Raw genomic sequence first — 23,445 nt, forward strand, 5'->3', positions numbered from 1 at the left:
AGCTGTGCGCGCGCCGGCGCGTCCAGCACCGAGCGGCACGCCGAACACGACCTACATGTTTCCTCAATATCCTTATCCCATCCTCGTCGCCAATGGAACGTCAATGAAAGGCGGGCTTCAACGACAGACTGGTTTATTCAACAGAAACAGATTTACCCTCAACTATAGTAATTAATTTCTTACTTATTTTATACTACCGTTATTACAGATGTAAGGTAAATTAAATGTAACCGGAATCTACATATTACTGTTTCCTATTAAATCCTACTTCCTCTTAATATTACAAATGCGAAAGTTTGTAAGGATGTGTATGTGTTTGTTGCTCTTTCACACAAAAAGTACTGAACCGATTGTAATGAAATTTGGTACGTAGATAGCTGGACAACTGGAATAACATATAGGCAACTTTTTATTATGATGGAATTACGCGGGTGAAATCGCGGGACGCAGCTAGTATATTATATTGCAAAATCTATAATGTTAATGTGTGCATTGTTGAACTGCATGTGTATCGTATGACGTTCAGAGAAATAAATATAATTGGTAAATTCATTATAACTTTTTTTTTTTTTTATTTTTTTATTTATATTTTTTTGTTGATAAACAAGCAGGATACAGCAGACAGTCCGACTCAAATGTGATTTCAATCAAGCACAGGTTGTAATTTTAAATAGGTTTTCGACACGTCTCCGTTAATATTAAGTTCTAATTATCAATTGTAATATACCGTGGTCGAGTAACTAAGTGGTACGAAGGGCGAAGTCGTTATATTCAGTATCCTGTTGAGTAATTATTAAGCCAGCTATATAAATACGTCTAGGGAATGGGGTTTTAGTTAGTTATCTTAACGTTGTCGCATGCGATGGCGCGTTTCCTTTTCCTCACCCGTCCCAGTCCATTCCTTCTTTCCAGTCGTTAATCCATTCCTTTTCCCATATCCCAAAAAAGCGGGCAGCGCATTCGCAGAGGCCTTACCTTTGCGAATGTTCATGGGCGGTGGTGATCGCTTACCATCAGGCGAACCACCAGTTCAGTTGCCCGCTATGACATAAAAAAAAAAATGCGAGGTGTAAACGCCCCAGGGTTTGCGCAGGGGCTGCAGTTCTACGCGGGCATCGAGCGCTACGACCCGTCCGTGTGCGACGCGGAGCGCTGGGCGGCGGCCAGCGCGGCCACGCTGCAGCGCTCGCAGTCCGAGCGCGCCAAGGCCGTGCAGATGCTCTCCGGTAATTTATACCTATACATCACATTTGATAATATGATTTCCTTCCATTTTAATTATTCTAAGTTTATCCTTACTAATATCAGAATTTATAAAGTCACTCTTCTAATAACCTTCAGATATTTAGTCTGGCTAGACAGTGATGTGGGCTGTTTAGTATAACAACTCAGTCGTCATTTCTCTGTAAATAAACGTGCGAAACTGCGGGTAGCATGCGGGTAGGTTTTGCATGTATTTATCTACCTCATACATACGTCGTGTAACTGGCAACACATGTGCAGACGCGGAGAACCTGATCAACGTGTCGGCGACGGAGATCTGGGACCAGTGGAGCAACACCAACAGCGCCTTCACGCGCCGCATCGCCGAGACCATCGAGATCAAGAATAAGCTGCAGCTTCACTTGCACAAGGTATACTGTAGGAAGAGGGATCGTGTTACAGCTTAAGAACTTTTTGGTCGTAGTTCGTAGTCTGTTAAAAAATAAAAATAGTCCAAAGTCCCATACTTTGCCTATAAATACATATAGTTTAAGAAAAAATAAATTATAAACGCATTATAAATGAGATCACATGTAATAACTTCTTAGTGACATTTTTAATACAAAAAAAATAATAATAAAGTAAATTATAATAAAGTAGTAAAATATATGACCAATACAATACAAGAAGTGTAGTTGTAACGACACGTGTTTTCAACGGGATCGTGTTACAACTTCAGAGCTTGTTGGTATCAGTTCGTAGTCTATTGTTCCTTGTCCTTCTTGAAAAAAGAAATCATAATAATATTGCAAGTGAGATCACATGCAATATTTATTTATATTGATGACATATAATATGTACAATATATGTCCAGTACAATTAGTACTGTAGATGTTGTCAATTGTGAAATATGTCACGTGTGGCACGCGCAGGTGCAGCAGGAGATGTTCGACGTGGAGAAGACGCTGGAGCTGCTGAACAAGGCGATCGAGGACAAGCTGCAGCCGCTGCGCGTCGCGCACACGCGCCTGCAGGCGCGCACCAACCGCCCGCACCTCGAGAAGTGCCGCGACGAGGCGCAGAACCGGTGCGGCCCGCACTTTCTCATTCACACTCACTGACTTACCCGCCTGACTTACTAATGATTGAATTAATAATGTGAAAAAAAAAATTTTGAGATGGGATTTGAAAGATCCTTCGTCTAACCGTGGAATGCTTTAGACCGCTTGTACACCTCTGTCCCACTTAACCATTAACACTGACTGACAAACTTCTTGAGGCGGGAAAGATTCTTCGCCTTTCCGTGGCAACGCTTTAGACCGTTTGTACAAATAAGATACCATGATCTCACGTCAGATATAGAATTTCTTCTACTCTTTCGAGGATTGGTTTTATTTGACTATACTATGAAGACACAGAACCTAATAATTGAGATGTTTGAACATCTTCACATCTTCTGAAATATTATTTATAAGCGCCCTTTGTTAAGTACAAATTACATTTTATTTTTATAGCATTATTTTTTAAATAATATTTATAAATTTCACATAATGCTATAAGTGTAAAAAGTATGTAATTTTTTTAATCAATTGAAATTTTGCCATAGACAATATTAATTTGTATACGAATTGTGCTATATATATAACATCTTAATAACCATTTTATTCAAATGCATTCTAGATTGGTCAAAGAATGTTGTGATCTGCAAGAGACTATGGAAACGCTTAGATCCAAGATAGCCACTGCGGAAGGTACGCATCAAACATTACTGGGTGTTCGCGCGGGCTTGGAGGCCGACCTCCGCAACAAGTCGACGACGCTGTTTATAGATCGGGATCAGTGTATGGGACTGAGGCGCGGGTACCCCGTCACAGCGGCTATTAAAGCTTAATGTTTGAATAAATGCTTTTACGCAAATAGTGTTTTATTTTGTTTGATATTTGTGTAAGGCTATTATTTATGCCCTTCTTGTTATCTTATTTCAGTCGTTCCTGAATTTAGGCAAATACAATCGCAGTCAGTCAGGTAGCATCCTAAATTTAGAAGCTAGGATGGTTTCTGACTAACTGAATAATCTAGGAATTTAAATAGAAAAGCGTTTTGGTAGGTATAATCACATTTAGTTTTTTAAAACTTGTTTAAATACATTTACTTGACTTTTTTAAGTAGCCCAATATTTTTCAGAGAAAATTTTTGTCATGAAGATTTGTGATTTTTTTTTCTCTAATTAATGAGCATTTCCTGATATCACAGGTTGCAGGTTATGCATTTCAGATATTTTTCATCTGTAGCCTTCCCTGCACAGATTAAGGACTACGTAGCTATTAGTTACTACCCGGTCCCAATAGAGACAGATTCTGCAGTAATGTAATCAAAGTAAATGTGTATTATGCTGCCAGTTATGAAATATTTTCTGCTTATCAATATTAAAGCAATTAGTAGGAAATAAAACGGGGGTCGATAAAGGTAATTTTTAAAAATAATATATAGTTTAAAATAAATTATGTTTTGAGCTCTAAAATTCGTGTACTCTATATAATAAGCGGGAAATTTGAATCGCTAACCGCATCTCCATATAATTTGACACATCAGTGGCTTGGATAAATGCAAATGGGTATGAAATTTATAGAAGTGTAGGAATAATCTAACAATCCCGTTAGTGTTTGAACCTTCCTTATTAATAATTACAGGGCTATGGGATGTAATAAAATACAATTCCAATTCATTTTTTATTAAAAATAAATAATTCAACATTATAAATACATTTCTATTTTCTAGCTAAATACTACTTTGTCTTGCAAATTATTTAACATAGGAAGGAACTGGCAACTTCAGTCCCTCTTTTGCCTCAAAGAATGTATAGGACAACACTATCTCATCGATGTATTCCATCTTTGGGTCTGCGCTAAATTCTGGATCAATATAGAAGAATACTGGCATGTTCACCTGTGGAAAAAGGAATTTATTCAATCATGGTATATTTAGTTTAATATTAATTGGACTAAGAATTGTTGATAAGACACCTGCAACTACAATTTCAAACTGCTTCTACTTCCAAAATTTACAAAGTACAAATAGTGATCCATGACAGAATAATTGTTGAAAAAAAAATGTTATCTAAAATTGCGATTTTCATTAATTTCACTAAAAAACTAAAATTTCACTAAAAACACTAAATTTTAGTGCTTTAGCACTTTTTTGTCTTGTTATTTTCTCTTTTCTATTTTACTGGAACTAACAATAAATACAGAATGCTCGACTTTCTCTAAGTGATAGTGATAGATGCACAGAAAAGAGCACAGAAAAATTCAAATTTAAATATCTGTTTTCTGAGCCTTCCCAAGACAATATTTTATGATAAAGTTACTACTGAGTAACAAGCTGAAAATATAAAGCAGCTTAGATGCTACCATTTCCTCTCAACTAACTTCATGTTTGATGAATACCATTCATTTCTTCTAGTCTATGCGATTGAAGTTGCAGGCAGAATGCTAGACCAAAAATAAAATTAAAGTTACCATTTCATGAGGATTTAGCATCTGTTCTTCAAAACAGAAACACTGTATCTTATTGAAGTATTGACCTGCTTCAAATGGAATCACATTGTATGTGCTTATACCAACAACAGGCTTGTCTGTTGGGTTGCGGGCAGTGTAGAAAGCTAGGGCTGTTTCACCAGGCACCACCTTAAAAATACATATGAATTATAATATCACATCTATATAGCCTAATTTCAAAATAAAAAGAAATGCTATATTACACTGTCTACATTGAATGGAAATGTATAATTCTTTCAATTTGAAATAAGAATGAAAATCTAAACTTAACAATTGACAACTGAAGAGTTTGTTTGTTTGTTTGAATGCACTTATCTCGGGTAACTAATGGACTGATTTAGAAAATTCTTTCACCATTAAATATTTCCATGATGCTTGAGTGCTATGATAGGAAAAATATGTAGCCCAGGTGGAACCAGGGCAGGCCATGAGTATTCCATAACACAAGTAACTCCTTCTAACATTACTTTCACGCTTGTTCACATCTACCTACTGTGATATCCACTTGTTGTGGCTTGAAGTTCCACTGCATAGATGAGGCCACATCAGCATTGAAACGTATCTTAATAGGTCTCTCCTTGATAGCTTGCATTTTGCTCACATCATCTGTGGCCTCCGCCTGGCCCGTTGTACCTCCATAACTGTATGCCTATAATAGAAGATAAAAAATATTAGTATATTTATCCTGAAAAATCATCCTTCCCACAACAAAGGTTGGTGGGGAATTAATGAAAGTGATTGTGGGTTATATGCTTGATCATGTATATAAAAAAATTATAATTTATCGAAATGAACACCTTTCTCAAAACATGAAATGATTAAAATAAACAAAGCATCATATATCTATGTAATTTATTTTTTCATCATACATTATTATTCTGATGAAATTATTAAAATTAAATCAAATCATACATTTTTGTTAAAAAACGAATTCTCGATTATGGTTTTTTTATAGCTCACTTACTTGACAAAATATCCTGTATAATGGAACTGCTGCATAACTTAATCCTACAGTCATAACACCTAGTGCAATCATATAATTAAGAGTTGACCGGATTTTCTTTTCCTCATGGACTTTCCTTATGATAAGTAAATCTGGAGAAAAATTTTTCGGTCTTAACAAAGTTTGTTGTGAAAACTTATAGTTACATTTTAATGTATTAAAACAATGCCTATTAACACGAACTAAACGATTCATTGTGCTATTGTTTACAATGCAACTATTTTAATTCATTTTTTCCAAATCGCGTTCAAAAATTAAAAATTTTGACATCGGCTCGTATTGAGCAGGGGTGACAGCTGACAATTGACATTGACGTCTGACGGATTCCGTTTTTCAGTGGGAAGAACCAAGGATTTGGAATATAGGAAAAACAGATATGAGAAGGCTTATAAAAAATACAGCTTAATAATCTGTGTTGAGAATGCTGATTGTACAAAAAGTCATCTTGTCGCTTGATGAAAGGATGGTTATTAATCCTTCAAAGGTTTTAAAAATCTTTGTTTGCTTTCAACGTAGTATCGTAATTTATCACATAATCCTTAAACATTTTTAATGAAACGGGTCATACTATGCTTCAGGGTATTATAATACATGCTTTTAGTTCACGTAGTCTCCTTATTTCTTCCACAAGATTCAAGTCAGTGGTAAGGTGCAACTCTTGAACTTTTACTGTAATATGACCGACGTGATCTACCGAGTTTATAACTTCGCCGTGGACTTCTTTCGTGACTTCCTCTCTCGTCTCCACAAACAACTTTCGTAATTCGTAGCGATACCAATGATGTTTCAAAGCGCAAGATATATTAAATTTTTTATATTTTCACTTACACTTGTTTTATTATACCACCGCTCAGAAAGTTATTTGTGAATCAGTTACTGATTTGTTCCTAACGAATTTCGTACATTTTGTTTTCCACAATGACGTGTTATGTCGAAAAGATAATTCGGTTATTCACCAACTAGACATATTTAAAAAATAACGACCGCTATGCTCTCACTCATGCATTAGTCGATTACATGTACACAAGACAGACAATATAGCCAAGTTTAGAGCATGTACACGTTTCTTTAATTTTGAAAAAGTAAATTTCTTTTGATTTTGGAAACTCAAAATAACGAACAATAAACAAAATAATAAAATGGACAATTTGTGAATATTAATTATTGGATACTTATTGAAGAACTACCTACAAGGACGACTGGAAGTATTATTCTATTGTAATATAGTTTTCAATATAATTTTTTTTCCGATTATGAAACTAAACAATTTGTTAGTTTTAATTCGGATCGGTATTCTAAGCATTTAAATTAAAATATGTATACAACAAATATGCTACCTTTAATCGGTCAGCATCTACATACTAATGGACTAATAATTATAAATAAATATACCAAATACTACTGGAGCATTTAATGCAAGAGAATTCTTTGTACTCCGACTTATAAAAGTTCTATCTTTTAACATTTACAAAATAACAAAAAGTCAAATGTAAAAAAATTACACACCCATTAATTAACATAATAAATATAATTAATTTAATATCACAATTTTGTTACTTTCACTAATAATTATGCGATCATCCTTGATACTCTAGCGTCATAATTTTGTGTTTTGTCTTTATGTGGGCGTCGGTATGAGTTTTCTGATACGCCTTGTAGGAGCAGTCGAGGAACGGACATCGGAACATGGGTTCCTTCCCACACTCGTATGTAACGTGTCTTCTGTATGTACTTTTATGTCTGTATTTTCTCTTGCATTTCTCACACTCATAACTCGTATCGTACGGTGTCCAAAAGTTTTTCGTCTTCATCGGGACGACCGGCAACATATTTTGCATCATTGTTTTAAAAAAATCCACTTCACCTGCAACAATTAAAGTCTTCTCTAATATTTTATTTTTATCCTTACCATTTACAAGCTATAAGCTGTACACATTTACCTACCTACTAATGGTCTATGATCTTATTTAAAGGGTACTATATATTTACAATAAATAATAGTAGTTTAAAATCAAGAACATTTATTCACATACACAAATGAAAGAAAAACAAACCACACCGCTGTAGAAATATAAATTAAAACTTAACAGAAAAATTTGTGCGAAATTTATTCTTGAAGGATATTATAACATAATTATTTTACAACGTAAAGCTAAAATTGTTCCAAATGCTCACAAAAATAATTATGGAATAACGTAAGAGTTGTAAAATGGCCCTTATTTCCAAACCTCTATATTTCCCCGTATACAGAAAATGATTGTGAATCGTCACAAAAAGCATGCCCAGATATGAATTTGGGTCTCTAAACGAAGACGAGTTTTAAACATACTGAAAGTCGTATGCATAAACAACATGTATTATTTGTGCCCAGTTCAATACGCACTTGTGAAATTCACAGGGTTTAAAATTTAAGAGGCAATATTAATTATTGTCAGATAAAATATAGTTAATACACACTTATTTTTCAATAAACAAAAATAAAACTTATAATACACATTTATGGTGGGTAAAATGTTAGTAAACTGACAATATTAACAATGCAAACCATAATATAGTATTAAAAAAAAAACCCTTAATTTTTCCATCCGGTTATGCATAAAAAACTCAATCCCTATTTAGTTCAATAAAAATGTTCGTATTTTCCTAAACCAAAAGCTGAAATATTTTAACTTATCTTTGGTGCCATTAAAATAATATTTGTTTTAGAAATGCATAAAATCTTTGGTTAATCTGCAAGAATTTTTACTTATTATAATAATTTGCTTATAAATATTAAGGCACAAAGGTATTTTAATCTTAACGCTAGAATCGACTGGATTTGGTTTAAATATTGCTTTTTGAACTTCAATGGTAACTTAGTTAACAGTAACAAATGCAAATAAAATATTATACATGAAGGTACATTTTAACAGGAATACTGGACTTATAATACAAGTTATATTATAAAACATGTGTCAAATTATAAACTTCTTTGGTAACAAGGAACACTCACTAAACATTAACAACAAGAACAAGAAATATAACAATCTATTTATAATACGTATAAAATTATCGAAAAAACATGTCTTACAAAATAGTCTTATAATTACAATATATTATAAAATATTAGTATTTGGCCTCCTATTGACTACTACAAGGTATTTGGTAACGATATTATGACCTATTTCACTAAAGCTGCCTTTTCAGGTTTGTTTTGTTACGCGACAAAACACAATTTACATTATTGCTTACAAAATGCCTCATAGCGAAGGTTATAACAAAAATTGGCCCCTCAATCTGTGGCCAAATCATTAATGATTTAAGTTTACATTTTTATATTTGAGGCATAATACACAATCCTCAAAAATTTACGGCCAATAGGGCATTTTAATTGGTCCAAGTAGATAATTAGATACATTAGTTACCTCTATTTAACACATCGAATGAAAAAGGTATATGCAAATGTATGTAAATCTATTATTTTATTTCTACTGACCAATGAAAATGCGTTATGTTTTACACAGGAGTATTAAGACACTTATGGCTTCGAGTACCAAAATCTGTGATGTTTTGTTCAGACGCTTTGTCCCCTCTTCACTGTAGGATTCTCCAATAATTCTCTCGATATAAAATGTTTTAAGTATACGCCCAGGGATTATCTCGCGTTAATCAAAACTGTAACAGAGATAGTAGCTTATTAACACATTTATATCATCAGCACCTATCTGCTAGATAAATAAAGCGTGATCATTAAATTACAGTGAATTTGTACGATCAACCATTGCGGTGCTGGCAGAGCCGTTTTTAAAAATGGTTAGTAATGTTAGTGGTCCCAAGTCGCGCATGTTTTAGTCCATTAGTGTAGATGTACAAATGATTACTGACGTGTGGGTGGGACCCTATCGCGGGTCATTCCGACACAAAATCCACTTTCTCTGGTAGGTCTTTGTGCAGATGGCGCTCGTGCAGCAACAAGTTGTGTTTCTGGTAGGCGCGGTACACGCAATAGGGGCACTTGAAACTCGGCTGTTTCCTACACTCGTACTTTATATGCCGCTGGAGCGATCCTTTGTGCTTGTACTTGTTGCCACAATCGACGCACTCATACAACGTCCACCCGGCTTTGCCGCTGCTAAGACTGGCAGTACCGTAACCCAATATATAAGGTGTGTACAACTGTGCAACTGAAATTAAAACGCAAACAAAAATAAATACGTGCAAATAATAAGCTACCACCTGTGAAGCAAAGCCACCGTACGGGATGTGCTACCATAAGCATAAGATAATAATGCACCATGTCTCCCATTAATTTGCGCCTCATTAAATATTTAAAATTCATCTACGGCTACGACCTCTACCTAATTAAGGTGTTTTCATCATGCAACCTACGATACCGATATAAAAGAGAACGTACATTTAAAATGGAATACCTCCATGCTTCCATCCATTTTAAATATGGACAAAGGTATATTAGAAGAACATGCAATGTTAGTATACCAAGAAATGTTAGGCACCGTTAGAATTAAAAAATAGATACTCATCCTAAAGTTAATTGTAAAACGAAGTAAAATTAAAACTAAAATATATCAAGAATAGCAACTTTATTTTAAAATACAAAAAAGGTTATAAAAATACAATCAAATGCAATAAAATCACTGTAAACTTATTGTCTCGTTTATGTAAATACTATAGGTAGTAATTTTGAAACTAGGTTCGTTCTGAAATCACTTGGGTCGAGATATGCCATGCGCCATGGAATCGGCCCTGAGCCTCATTTCATTTGACACGCCCCTATCACAGCTAGTCTATTCAACTTCAATTGTATAATATCACAACCTAGTTATTTTGAATGATTTATTGATTTGTGAACTTATTAAAAACTTTAATTCCTAATGACTAATTTTCGAAGGCACTTAGGGTATCTGTATGACTGTTGTACTTATTGAGCTCTACATATTGATTGTACGATGGTAACTCGAAACGGTTATTTTAAACGGCCCAGTATTGACAATATCGTTCGCGCCTTTTTGTTTGTAAACTACCGTCATGTCGAATGACATCGTCAATCCTGGGGCCGAATACTTATTATCGCTACGTGGTAATACATAAAATACTTATAACTACGTGGAAGATTATTTTGAACGTCCAAATACGATTTGTGCTCGGCTAGATGCACCCCATAAAGGCAGAGTACATTGTACATGATTCAACGATAAGGCACTCGTTCTGGTCAAACCTAAATCTAACAATAATTGGCCCCAAATATAACAATTTGATAACATTCGTTTCCAGGAACTTACAATTAATTCGACTTACAACTGCGAATGTCCTAGTACATAAAATAAATGCATTACAAGTAAAGAGATCTAAAAATAATCGAATCAAAACCATTTAACTTATGAGTATTACAAAAATAATGGAACATGCATTATGGCAAAGACCTAGACTGCTTAAAAGCGAAAATAGCTTCATTTTAATATCATCTAACATATTACTATACACGAAATATAATATAGGTTTACTTAACCACAGTTCATGATTTCGTAACAAACTTAAACGTTAATCTCTGTCAATCGAAGCGAGCTTACAGTACTGATCGTGTACCATCATTTAGATATCTAATTTTAGTAACTGCAATGGTAACAACTTTAACTATTTCTCTCGAACTAGCAAAGCTAAACGCGTACACTATCAAAACAGGAATGATATTTTACACAATAAATGCTGTACATAAAAATATATAAAAAAGTATAAAAAGCGTAACTATACAATCACTATCTTAATATACTGGATAAATGCAACAGTTACGGACACCGCTGCGGTTGCAATCAGTGCGAATACTATAATTCGTCATGAGATTAAATTCATATGGTATCAGACGGTCCGGAGACCGCTGCGGGTAACGTCTGCGGAGGACCGTGCGTGGGTTGCTACTAAATGAGTATCGATTGCGTAAAATATTGAGCATTCGTCGAAGTCTACCGAGAATAGTTCTGTTATAGATTGTAACTGGCTTTTAAACTATCTCGCGATCGCTAAAAGGGAGCACGGGTAACCCACCCACTCGGAATCATGAGCGCCGGGAATCCACGCACGGTCTGGCGATTACATCTAACGTGACCGAATGCCACTATCACAAAGAGATTACATCACATTTATCACAATCGGGCGACGCGGGACGAGCGGGGCGGGCGGGGCGCGGTCGCGGGCGTGCTACATGCAGGCGTCCACGTTGTCCTGCTTGATGTACTGATCGGGCTTGACGTGCACCTCGCGGTGCATCCGCTCCATGTGGCGCGCGATGTGCATCTTCTGCTTGGCGCGGTAGACGCAGTAGGGGCACTGGAACTGGGGCTCCTTGCCGCACTCCCACTTCTGGTGGTTCCGCAGCGAGGACTTGAGCTTGTAGACGCGGCCGCAGTCGGGGCAGGTGAAGCTGTCGCCGGGCGGGGCGGGGGGCCCGGCGGGGGGCGCGCGCAGGCCGCAGCCGGCCACGAGCGGCAGCGCCAGGCGCGCCGACCACTGCTCCCACGACAACCCCCCGAGCCGACCGAAGCCGCCCTCCTCCCCCGCGCCACCTGAAACCCCACACTGCTGTAGCGAGGCCGCCGCACACCACTGCCTACGGTACGGGCGTCATACATACATACATATATACATATATCGTTATACACATACATAACTACTGTGAGTGTCACCGAGTGCTGTGATGAAAGCGTTGCAAGAAGGAAGTAAACAAAAATAAAGAACAAAAAAGAGAATTTCAACGTTTATTTAAAATGATATTAGAGTCGAGTCTCGCGAGTCGCGACACCCGGGCCGATGGGTTAAGTTCCCGCGCGTTTAGGTAAACGTTTAAATGAACGTAGCCTCCCGACCCGTGGGGTTTGCTCGTCTACCTGAAATTATTAATTATATTAGTACGAACGAACGACCAACAGAAATAACAAAACGGGTGAAAACTAGCGAGTGGGTTTGTGTCATGCAGCATGCGTAGAAAAATAAAACAAATAATAAATTATTGTGACTTACCGAGACGCGAAAACGAACAAAACGCAAATAATCATAATCATAAGAATAAAAACAAAACAAAACAATAAGGAAAGAAAGGATAATATAATGCAACAAAAAAAGACAGTATCATACACTATAGTTATATTTTATTAAACTTCTCTACCAAATAAACCCCAATATATTCATATAAAATCACACTAAATGATTAACTATGTTTTCAATAATATTAAAAAACAATGTGAACGTAGTTCTACTTAATACATAAACTTATGTTCAACAAACATGATATGGTGGTACATTGCGATACAAACGTCATATACACTTATACGACTCTAACGGTTCAACAGACAACATTCATCTCTCCACACCTTTTAAACTAATACTGACTTTGGTCAAATAGCTTCGTTATCCTATTTTAACAACAACAACAGTATACGATAAACAACACATTAATAACGTTATTGCGAATTCTAAATATCAATGAATATCATAAATTTTTTTTATAAAACCTTTTTGAACACATCAATATATCCCAGTACACCGAAACCGAACGAATAATAAATTAACTAAAGGTAACATTGTAGGCACTTCATGAGCTCATTCGTCATTACCTATCGCCTCAGCGACTCTACGCGAGCCGAGCGAGCGCTTATCTTATTATTAACCTAATAAATAATAAATTTTAATTATACTCTCAATAGCTTTGGATTCACTAAAATTTGGGAAGACAAGTGTATGGTCCCTGAATTTATAAATACGATTATACAATATAAAAATCTTTCAATTAAATATTTCTCGAAGGCGGGCTCGGGGGGCCCGCCGCGTATATTAATATCTAATAACATTTAATATCATTGCACTATAATGAAGTATGGAATTATCCCTCGAAGGAATGTTAGGATACTAAGACTACAAATTCGAGTTAGTATTGCCGTCAACTACGCTACAAAACGATTTCAACAATTTGGTAAGTCAATTTGGGAGACGCAGTCTCAACATTTGGCACTCTGCCGCGTAACAATACTTAGGGCCGGTCACGACCGGGCGATAAATAGACTCTATAAACGAAAATAACAAAATTAAAACTAACGCCGTCGGGGAATGTGCACTTTACGACTATCTTTAGTGTATATCGTTAATTATCAACAAAAAAATAACATAATATAAATATTGCGGAGCGATTTGGTCAGGTTTGCTTTGGTGTGATGCGGGGCGGCTCGCTAGACGGGCGTCTTCTTGTTGCGGCGCACCTTGCTGCTGGCGTACACGAACCACTCCGTGTTGTGGTGCTTGCGGATGTGCACGCCCAGGTTGCCGCGCTGCTTGGCGCGGTACGAGCAGTACGGGCACTGGTGCGCCGGCGCCTTGCCGCCGCACTCCACGTTCTCGTGCCGCCGCAGCGTCGACTTCCAGCGGTAGCGCTTGCCGCAGTGCCGGCACTCGAACTGCCGGCTCGCGTCGTCCGAGCCGCTGTCGCGCTTGGCCCGCTCGCCCCGCTCCGCCCGCTCGCCCCGCTCCGCCCGCTCCCCCCGCTCCGCCCGCGGCCCGGCGCCGCCCTCCTCGGGCAGCACGATGTCGTCCGTGTCGTCGAACTCGTTGTCCGACTCGTCGTCTTTGGGCCGGTTGTTGTTCTGCAGGAAGGCGCGCTGCAGCAGGTGCGCCTTGATCGAGTCGGGGATCACGTCGAGCGAGTCGAGCGGCAGCTTGGGCAGCGGCAGGCACAGCGGCGGGTAGGGCTCCGGGTAGGGCTCCGGCTCGGGCGGGCGCGCCGCGCGCTGCGCCGACAGCAGCGACAGCAGCGCCGACGGCAGCGTGTCCTTGCCCAGCTCTGAAACCCAGACGATTAATCGTATTGCAAATAAGAAGCGCCACTACTCGAACCGTTAATACTACCAGGCTAATTGAGGAACCAAAGAAATGCGTTATAAAAAATAATAAAAAAATAATCTCGGTTAGAAAGGCGAAGCTTCTAATACATGCAAACATGCACAGTCCAAATCTGATCGTGACGAATCTTCCCATAAGTTCGGGTCGGGGTCGCAAATGAAACGCGCTCTCGGTAAAATCGTTTAATCGTTCAAAAAATATCCAATATCATAAATTTCAATAGAGCGAGCGTAAACGTTCACGTTTAATAATACCGTATAATATAAAAGGAAGATCGTTAAGGCACTAGTATAAAAGCACTAAGTTAATCGCCGCAGACATGTCAAAGTCTATAGTGAGGGCGGCGCTCACTTGGCGGGCACGGGGCTGGGCGCCTGCCGGCGGTCGGGGTGCTTCTTCTCCACGTGCTTCTTGAGCTCGTTGCGGCGGTGCTTGCTGTAGCTGCAGTAGGGGCACTTGTACTGCGGCTCGCGGCCGCACTCGAGCGTCACGTGGCGCACGAGGTTCTTGCGCGCGTTGTAGCAGCGCTGGCAGTTGGGGCACTTGTAGCCCTTCTCCGTCTTGTACTGCGCGCACGGCAGCTGGCTGGAGGTGCGCGGCAGGATGTGGTAGCGCGGCTCGCGCGGCTCCCGCGGCTCGGCCGGCTCGGCGCGCAGCTTGTTCTCCTTGCTGTCGGCGCCGCCGGCGGGGGGGGCGGGGGCGCGGGGCGGCTCGGCGCCGTCGCCGGCGGGCAGCTTGGTCACGTTCTTCAGTATGGCGAGCGTGGTCGCGCGCGCGCTCTCCTCGATAACCTTTTTACTACTTCGCGTCATTATATTATGTCTCGCCTTTTGACCTGCAATAGAAATGTGCGAGATAATCAGGTGATCTGTCCGGCGAGCCGGCGGCCGTCTGCAGGTTAGAAGCGCAAAGAAAAACAAAATCGACTAAAATGAATATATTTAAAAAAAATAAATGAACTAGAAAACTATAACAAAAGCTAATAAAAATTGACAAGATCATTCGTAACAAAAAAAAAACTTCCGAGCGATTTAGGAATGATCTTTTACAAAATCAACAAAAGTAAAGTATGGCACTAGCTTTGATAAAAAATAAACTTAAAAAAATGAGAAACGCGATGAGTTTTCAACCGTTTTAACAATTCATGTTTTAACAGATGAAGAGAGCGAAACTTAACAAAATTACAACTAACTAACAAAAAATACCGAACTGGCAAGCGATATAAAAATAAAGGTTAATTTAAACTAGAAAAGAGATCAAAAACATAACAAATAAAATTAGTAAGCAAAATCTAATACTGGTATGAAAAAAAAAAACTATAAAAGATATGAGTATCAAAATGGGTGTTTTTGAGCGATATGGCCAAGCAACGTTTTTTTCTGGGAATACTTCTTCCCGCATTTCTCGCAAATGAACTGCGGGCCGGTGACGCATTCGTACTTTTCGTGTCTCAATTTATTCCTTCTATATTTATATTGCTTCGTCTTGCAGATCGAGCAAACATGGCAACCCTCAGAGTTCAGATTGTCATTTCTTTCCAATTTGATCTCCTTTTTATATTTCCTCGGCTTATAATTAACTTTCTTTCTGACAATTTTCTTGCACTTTCTTCCCCTCTTTTTGCTTGGGACTACGCCCTCGATTAAATCACATTTTTTTAGTAAGCCACGAGTTAATGGAAAAGGGGTTTTAGCATATTGCAGGATGCTAAAGAGTGTTTCTGGAAGGGTAAAAAGCCATGATAAAAGCGTAGGTAGTTAAATGCACAGATAAAATATGTTATGCACAGATAAAGAATAGTGTAGATAGAAAATGTACATAGATTGGTTATGGTGATACATGCTTAGTAATGAGGATGTGGTCGACAGAATGCAGGGGGCCCTAACCCAGCCATTTCATTTTGTATTTACACGTCAATGAACATATTTACATTATGTACAAAATATTGAGACATCGAAAGTAATGTAGGTAAATGAAATGCGCATCCACTAGGAAACATAATCGCCATGCTACTCGGTACCTGCCTAGTGAACATGCATGAGGTCACTGTACTCAACGTAAAACATGAACTGCTAAAAAAGTATTCTGCAGTGAAATCACATGTGAATGCAAATAAAAAGTATAAAAAAAAACAACAAAATAAATAAATAAGCCACATAACCAACAAACTACGACGATAAATAGGATATTTACCTTTGTTTTCATTTCATACCTTTGTTCGCTTGATGGATCTTCTTTATTTAAACACAACTGGCAGTAATACACGAAATTTAGCGCCCGAAGGAAATAAGAAAAAAAAAATGGTCTTAAAAACAATCGTATTGGCTTAGCGAAGGTGCGATGTGCACACGATCTACATAAATAATTTAAAATATAATAAATATTATAAATGTCACTTACCGTAACCATCCACCTCCGTTTTGGGTTAGGAATTAATAAGTTAGCACTAGAGGGTTAACGCCGCAACACTTTATGGACATGCAATGATTTAGACCCCAGTAAACAAACAAAAGCGAAATGTTTAATTATTCTGAATTCGATACTTACCTTACATTTTTACCTCACCTAAAATAGGCTACAACAATCAAAACCTTTACCGAAAACCATAAACCTGAAATGTCGTTCAAATTCATAATATAAAGGATATATTTGGAATAAGGATTAGTAATTGATAAAATTAGATAATTATTAAATATTTGTTGGTAGGTTCACATGTGAAAACACTAGCACTCTCGAGTCCGATGTATACAATGTTTATATAGATAATAAATAGATTATTTTAAGCGATAACTTTGTCTAGTTTCAAATTATGGGAAGACATTGCGCATTTCATCCGTTCCTTCTTATTTGGAGCGAGCAACTTTATTTGTGTCAGTGTAAAGTTGATTGTTCCAACAACTTGAACCCCACAGAACAAATTGCATTGTGGTATACATTATATATTCCTATAATAAATAGACAAACATGGCAATGCAACTTGTTTTTTATATTATTGTGACTGGCAACAGCAGTGTTGCCAGCCGCAACGTTGGCAAGTAAAAGCTGCTTACCTTGCGAGTCTCGGACACTGTCATTTGAATTCATTAATTCATCTTGAGATCTTTCCATATGCCATTGAAAATCTGAAAATTTTTGTATTTATGTTAATGATTTGGAACATTCACAAGAAAAAGTGTTGAAGAAAATGTCATCAAAGCATGTTAAAAACGCAAATCTACAAGTTTCTAATATAAACTCCACCAAGGCCTTTGATAATATTTTTAAAACGTTACTTAAAATGGTTATATATCTGAAAATTCAAAATATGCTAACAAAACTAATGTCATTTTCTTCAATAATTTATCAAATGAAGTTATGTTACAAAACATACTAAATTCTCAGTAATTTCTCAGAATATACCCATGAAATAAATAGAGTTAAACATAGGTACTATAAAAAAAACAATGATTAGTGATATAGTTATATATTAACATTATTTATTATCTTTCACAGATTTCGAATTATCATAATGATCCATAAATTTAACTGAAATGTTTTTATTAAGAAACGGTGATTGTGAATTTCTCATTCTTTCTTTTAATTATCTTTTATACTTTGGCAACACAAGTGGTCAATAATGAAACTTAGAATTAACATGTCAATCTGCAATACATAAAAACTACCATAAAAAGAATGCAATACATTAAGAAGACGATAAAATATAATCACTCTGACCGGAGCGAGATCGGCAAGGTACTCACTGCGTACGACGTCGTTGTGCTGCGCGGGCTGGTCGCCGGCCTCCTCGTCCAGGGTGAGGTCCTCCACGCCGTCGCGCGACACCTCCTCCTTGCAGGCCACGTCGTCGGCCGGCTCGGGCGCGGCGAGCGGCGGCGCGGCCGGCGCCTCGCCCGACAGGCGGCGCGCTTTCTTGCGCCGCCGCGTCGGGCTCAGCGAGCCCTCGCGGCTGTCCACGCTGCCGTCGCGGGCCTGTGCGTCATTCGAGATGTACTTCTAATTTTATATATAATCGCCCCGTCGATTTAGTTGTATTCGGATGACTGAGATTAGTGTTTTTTTTTTTATGAAATCGCACGCGAAACTGCATATCAAATTCATGAAAATTATTGGAGTTTTAGCGATTCAGATTATTATTTTGTTATTTATAGTACCCATGTAATACATTACATTTCCTTGTTTTTATTAATAATAGATACCCCATATGTTTATTTCCACAAATCAATTTATTAACTTACTTTTTAATACAGAACATGAAAAACAATGAGACAAGAAATTTGTACAAAATTATTCGTAACATAATGTGCTAATTTCAGTTTGTTCAAATATTTACAAGATCTAACCCTAAAAAGGTGTTATTCATATTGTATTGATTTGTTCAATGTATATAAACTTAAATATATTGAACAAACCAATACAATATGAAAAGGATTGCATAATAATTGTTGAGAAGTTTGTAACAATGTTTATTTAGTTAGGACATAAGCACAAGTAGGTCATAACTCAAATGTTTTTTTTTTATGTATGTAACTAATCTGTTAAAATGTACATCTATATAATTGCATTTGTAAACTTTGTAGTTATTTGCAACGCTGTTGATTTATAGCCAATGCAATTCATTTGTTACGCATGAGTACTTGCATTCGCACAATCAAGGCCTGCTACCATAGTAAATGAAAATATTGTACTATAAAACTATGAAATGCAAGACTTATCACTTAGAAACGGCATTGAGGCACTTAACATGCTAACACCACAGTAATTAAATATCAACTATCAAATGATGATGTAACATACTTAAAATTGTATTAAGGTTAGTGCCATTAGATGGTGCTCCCAATTAAAGTCAATGTCTGTTAATGTTAACATATTAACTAATATTGATAAATTAGACAAAATACAGCTCATTCGGATGGAAATTAAACAAATAATACTCTTTCAAGATAAATTTTGCTGCAATAAATGGGTATTTTACTCTTGAATAAGTTTTTATGTAAATCTGTTCTTATGGTGTCTAATGTTGATTTAAAACATGTATCGAACAGCCTTCAAAAGTGTTAAGGTTTTGCCTCAGATTTATGGAAATCAGTCAACAAAAGGCATTAATTAGTAGTGTTGCAACTTCAAGAACATGTAAGAAACATGTCAAGTTGTTTTATTGAATTTATATTCTTATGTAATTTCAGATTTAAATAGTTCTGATGAACAATAATAAGGTATTTCAAATATACTAATTTAAAAATTTTAGATGGAACATGTGCTTATTTGAAATTCAACTTGTAATTCAGAAATATTCATCATATTTTATGTAATAAATATTTTTATTGAAATCAATCAAAAGCACTAATCAACATAGTTGCATTTTATGGTAATTGCCATCTAATTTGATAGCATTTTTGTCAATTTGAGTTCTCAAGTATGTGTTTTGTTCCTACCTACATAAGGATTCAGTAAATAATTCACAATTCTTTGATTGCTTGTCAATGACATATAACAAGTCAATGCACAGTAGCCAGTGCAAAGTATTAGCAATTTATTATATTTTATTCCTGACTTAAGACTGTTGTAGCGAGTACTTGTTAATTTTTATTCATACATAATTTTTATAGGAGCTTATTTTATCCCTACTAATATTATAAATGCGAAAGTAACTCTGTCTGTCTGTCTGTCTGTTACGCTTTCACGCCTAAACAACTGAACCGATTTTGACAAAATTTGGTATCGAGATAGAACTGAACTTGGGAAAGGACATAGGATACTTTTTATCGCGAAAAAAGGGTAGAAAGGGTTGAAAGAGGGGATGAAAGTTTGTATGAAAGTTCGTTATTGTCAAACCGATTTTGATGAAACTTGGTATGATGATGGAGCTAAACGTGGGAAAGAACAAAACATACTTTTTAATACGAAGAAAATACTCCTTACCATGTCGCGCGATATAAGCGAATTCTACGCGGGCGAAGCCGCGGGCAAAAAGCTAGTAAAATCTATACTAATATTATAAAGCTGAAGAGTTTGTGTGTTTGATGAATGCGCTAATCTCGGGAACTGTCAGTCCAATTTGAAAAACTATTACAGTGTTAGCTAACCCTCTTATTGTTGAAGGCTTTAGGCTATATAACATAAGGTACAATGTGGTTATAACCACGGGGCACAGTCAGTATTTTTGTAAAAACAAAGTGTAGTCAGTTACTATTAAAAACATTGATTGAGTTTTACAAGTGTTTATTGAATATTTAAAAATAATGATTACCTGTGGTGGTGGTGAAGTTCCTCTGGGCGGGTGTGCAGGTGTGATTGGGGTTGAGTGAGATGGGCGCGACGGAGGTCTGGACGGCTTATTGTCCGATAGACCTTTGATCTGAAGCGATTCTGCTGCCTTTAGTAATGCAGCCAATTGATCTTGGGAGATATTTACTTCTCCCCTATACATGTAATCCATCATAGCTCTCAACTCTGCATACTTCACATCTTTTAATATTATTATTGGATGCTTGTCATATTGTTGAGATAATACACTCTGTAACAAAACATACATGTTATGATTTGGATGTGTAAATAAATCAGTTCATGAATGTAAAGTATGCTTTTGTCACTATTTGACATTTTGTTGTAAAATTATAGATTGTTTTTTAATGAGGCGAAAGTTATTGCTTTAATTAGTTTTTATGTTAAGTAGATAGTAAAAGGATGAATGTTTGGTAATGATTCTAAACAAGTATTTGGAAAAGTTGTATGAACAACTTTCTGTTGCCAACTCATCTATGCATCAATCTAATCTAATTGCTTGTAATATACGAAAGCTAGCACGAAGCAACTGGAATGTTTATTAGAGCAAAACTGTGCTAGCTTGCACTAACTTATACACGAATCAATTGACCTACTTAGCGCGTTAACATGATACGTACCTCGAAATAGGGACTGCAAGCGGACAATACGACTTTATGCGCCTTGAGAGTCTTTCCTTCCGCAGCCAAAGTACAATCCACGTGAATTCCTTTCGCTAAAAGGGTGTCAAAAACAGACACCAACGTCGATTGGTGATTGTTCCACCGCAAACAGAACTGCTGGTCATCATCCATTGTGCTTTCGAACCACTCGTCGCGCCCACTCTCCTAATTCAAAAAACAACAAATTTAACACGAATCCACCAATACAAAACGCATTAATTAGGCCATGACGAAAACATATTTCAGATTACTGAAATATTCCACTAGCATCATATTTATCAATCACATAAAATATCTCACCAGATTCACTTCATAAGATTAGATCACGTCTGAACTTAACTAAATTAACTTTGTAGACCACGTAAAGTAGTCGTAAGCGACGCGGCACAAAGAAAATGGCCGCTTTTCCAGCGCGACAAAAAATAAAATGGCGACGAAAATTCTAAGTTTTACTATTTCCTGAACAAACTTTTCCCTCGTTAAACAATTCATCTAACCTTATTATGAAGCCAAGCCCGACAAAGTATTTACAAGTTTTGAATATTGAAGAACTTTAAGAACTTTCGAAAAGTTCACTAGTGGAAATTTTCAATATGAAAAGTCGAAGCGATAGAGTAAGCACTCATCATATTATCTACAATGGCACTTTGAATTATTTCAAACACTTACCTTGACTATATCATTCACTATTCTAACAACGTTATAACACAAATATTTGTTCTGAAAAATTAATCAAACACAATCGTTTTCATAATCAACACATTGCTTTGCACACCCGCCAGCTTTCTTGATAGAATGAAATGAAAATACTAAACTATGCTATGTTGCAAGTTTAGCGAAGCGAAAGGCACCTCTACAAAAATCCATTGAAGTACAAGTTGAATACGAACAACAGAGTGACCCAAAATAAGCTCTAAAATTGTTGCCAGTGACAAAATTTTAAAAGCTTGTTAATTTGTAAATTAAGCAACAATTCTCGTTTAATTTAAATAAATTAGCTAATTGAAATCATTTAACATATATTTTTTAATCATCGAGACATTTTACACACATTTTAAAGTATTTTACTTAATCTAACATCAAAATGACGTGACCTAAATAATAAGTTAACTCGTGATTTGTGTCAAACTTAAATGTGATACTCATTTTAAATTTTTGAATAAATGTTACAGAAATTAGTTACTTTCTTGATAAAAGATTTTTACACAAATAAAAATGAAGTGTTGTCTTTGAGTTATTTATTGTTCATACCATTTTTTTAAACAGAACAGTGTAAATATATATTTCTGCCATCTATAGTTTACCGAGTGAACTGCAACAAGCGTGCTCTCGTCTAGATCTATTCAGTATTCACTATGCGATCCTATTTTGTACCAACAATAATAATTTATGTAATGCTATTCAGAAGTTTTAGAGCGCTTACGTATTGCATAAGAAACACAAAGGTTATTAATATGTTTCTTAGAAGATACTTGGTTTGCATAATATTTAACAAACCAAGGTATTTTATAGAAATAAATATCTCTGACTGATAGTAAAAATTAATAGCTTAAAGCACTTTTGGAAGAAATTTAAAACGCGGATGCTCATGATTTCTATACCTTTCGAATTGCCAAAAATAAAATAGGTACCTAGATATTAATTTAAATTATTATGAAGAAAATATTTTAATCTATAAAATTATATAAACAAAAATTATTATAATTAGAAACATTTTAAGGTCAGATTTTAAGAGATCAAAGATGTTGACAACTTGCGATTCTGATTTTATTTTATTTTTATAAATTATTATTTTACATATCTCTCAATTATATTCTTCCAACGACTTCGAAAAGTTAAACAATTATTTATATTTTGT

The 23,445-nt window shown here is 36.4% G+C and overlaps 3 protein-coding genes across 3 annotated transcripts in view; 1 reads left to right on the plus strand and 2 right to left on the minus strand.

The window, feature by feature from the left end:
- The window catches only part of LOC119828258 (tektin-3-like), an 11,226-nt gene extending 8,106 nt beyond the window's left edge, over positions 1–3,120 (plus strand). The window contains exons 8-11 of the mRNA XM_038350366.1: positions 1,094–1,226; positions 1,504–1,634; positions 2,136–2,290; positions 2,884–3,120. Of these exons, the coding sequence (XP_038206294.1) occupies positions 1,094–1,226; positions 1,504–1,634; positions 2,136–2,290; positions 2,884–3,094 (630 nt within the window). The 3' untranslated portion in view covers positions 3,095–3,120. The remainder of the gene's footprint in view (positions 1–1,093; positions 1,227–1,503; positions 1,635–2,135; positions 2,291–2,883) is intronic.
- Positions 3,121–3,918: 798 nt separating this feature from the next.
- LOC119840783 (cytochrome c oxidase assembly protein COX11, mitochondrial) lies at positions 3,919–6,042 on the minus strand. Its single transcript, XM_038367524.1, has 4 exons — positions 5,725–6,042; positions 5,254–5,409; positions 4,722–4,889; positions 3,919–4,149 (listed from the first exon to the last, which is right to left on the minus strand). The coding sequence occupies exons 1-4, from the start codon at positions 5,956–5,958 to the stop codon at positions 4,006–4,008; spliced, it is 702 nt and encodes a 233-aa protein (XP_038223452.1). The 5' UTR covers positions 5,959–6,042; the 3' UTR covers positions 3,919–4,005.
- Positions 6,043–9,956: 3,914 nt separating this feature from the next.
- Positions 9,957–22,474, minus strand: LOC119828298 (longitudinals lacking protein, isoforms F/I/K/T-like). Its single transcript, XM_038350417.1, has 7 exons — positions 22,257–22,474; positions 21,546–21,752; positions 20,891–21,157; positions 18,384–18,612; positions 17,694–17,765; positions 14,007–14,584; positions 9,957–12,336 (listed from the first exon to the last, which is right to left on the minus strand). The coding sequence occupies exons 2-7, from the start codon at positions 21,717–21,719 to the stop codon at positions 11,956–11,958; spliced, it is 1,701 nt and encodes a 566-aa protein (XP_038206345.1). The 5' UTR covers positions 21,720–21,752; positions 22,257–22,474; the 3' UTR covers positions 9,957–11,955.
- Positions 22,475–23,445: the final 971 nt, after the last annotated feature.

Source organism: Zerene cesonia, chromosome 7 (genome assembly GCF_012273895.1).
Source record: "Zerene cesonia ecotype Mississippi chromosome 7, Zerene_cesonia_1.1, whole genome shotgun sequence".
Lineage (NCBI taxonomy): Eukaryota > Metazoa > Arthropoda > Insecta > Lepidoptera > Pieridae > Zerene > Zerene cesonia.

Excerpts from the sequence above, each read along its gene's own strand:
- LOC119840783 (XM_038367524.1), bottom strand. The coding sequence starts at position 5,958 with ATGAATCGTTTAGTTCGTGTTAATAGGCATTGTTTTAATACATTAAAA. Across the intron at positions 4,890-5,253 it reads CACAACAAGTGGATATCACA|GTGGTGCCTGGTGAAACAGC; the intron begins GTAGGTAGATGT and ends TGTATTTTTAAG. Across the intron at positions 4,150-4,721 it reads TGCTAAATCCTCATGAAATG|GTGAACATGCCAGTATTCTT; the intron begins GTAACTTTAATT and ends CTTTTTCCACAG.
- LOC119828298 (XM_038350417.1), bottom strand. The coding sequence starts at position 21,719 with ATGGATGATGACCAGCAGTTCTGTTTGCGGTGGAACAATCACCAATCG. Across the intron at positions 18,613-20,890 it reads GAACTTCACCACCACCACAG|GCCCGCGACGGCAGCGTGGA; the intron begins GTAATCATTATT and ends AATGACGCACAG. Across the intron at positions 17,766-18,383 it reads GCACAACGACGTCGTACGCA|ATTTTCAATGGCATATGGAA; the intron begins GTGAGTACCTTG and ends AAAAATTTTCAG.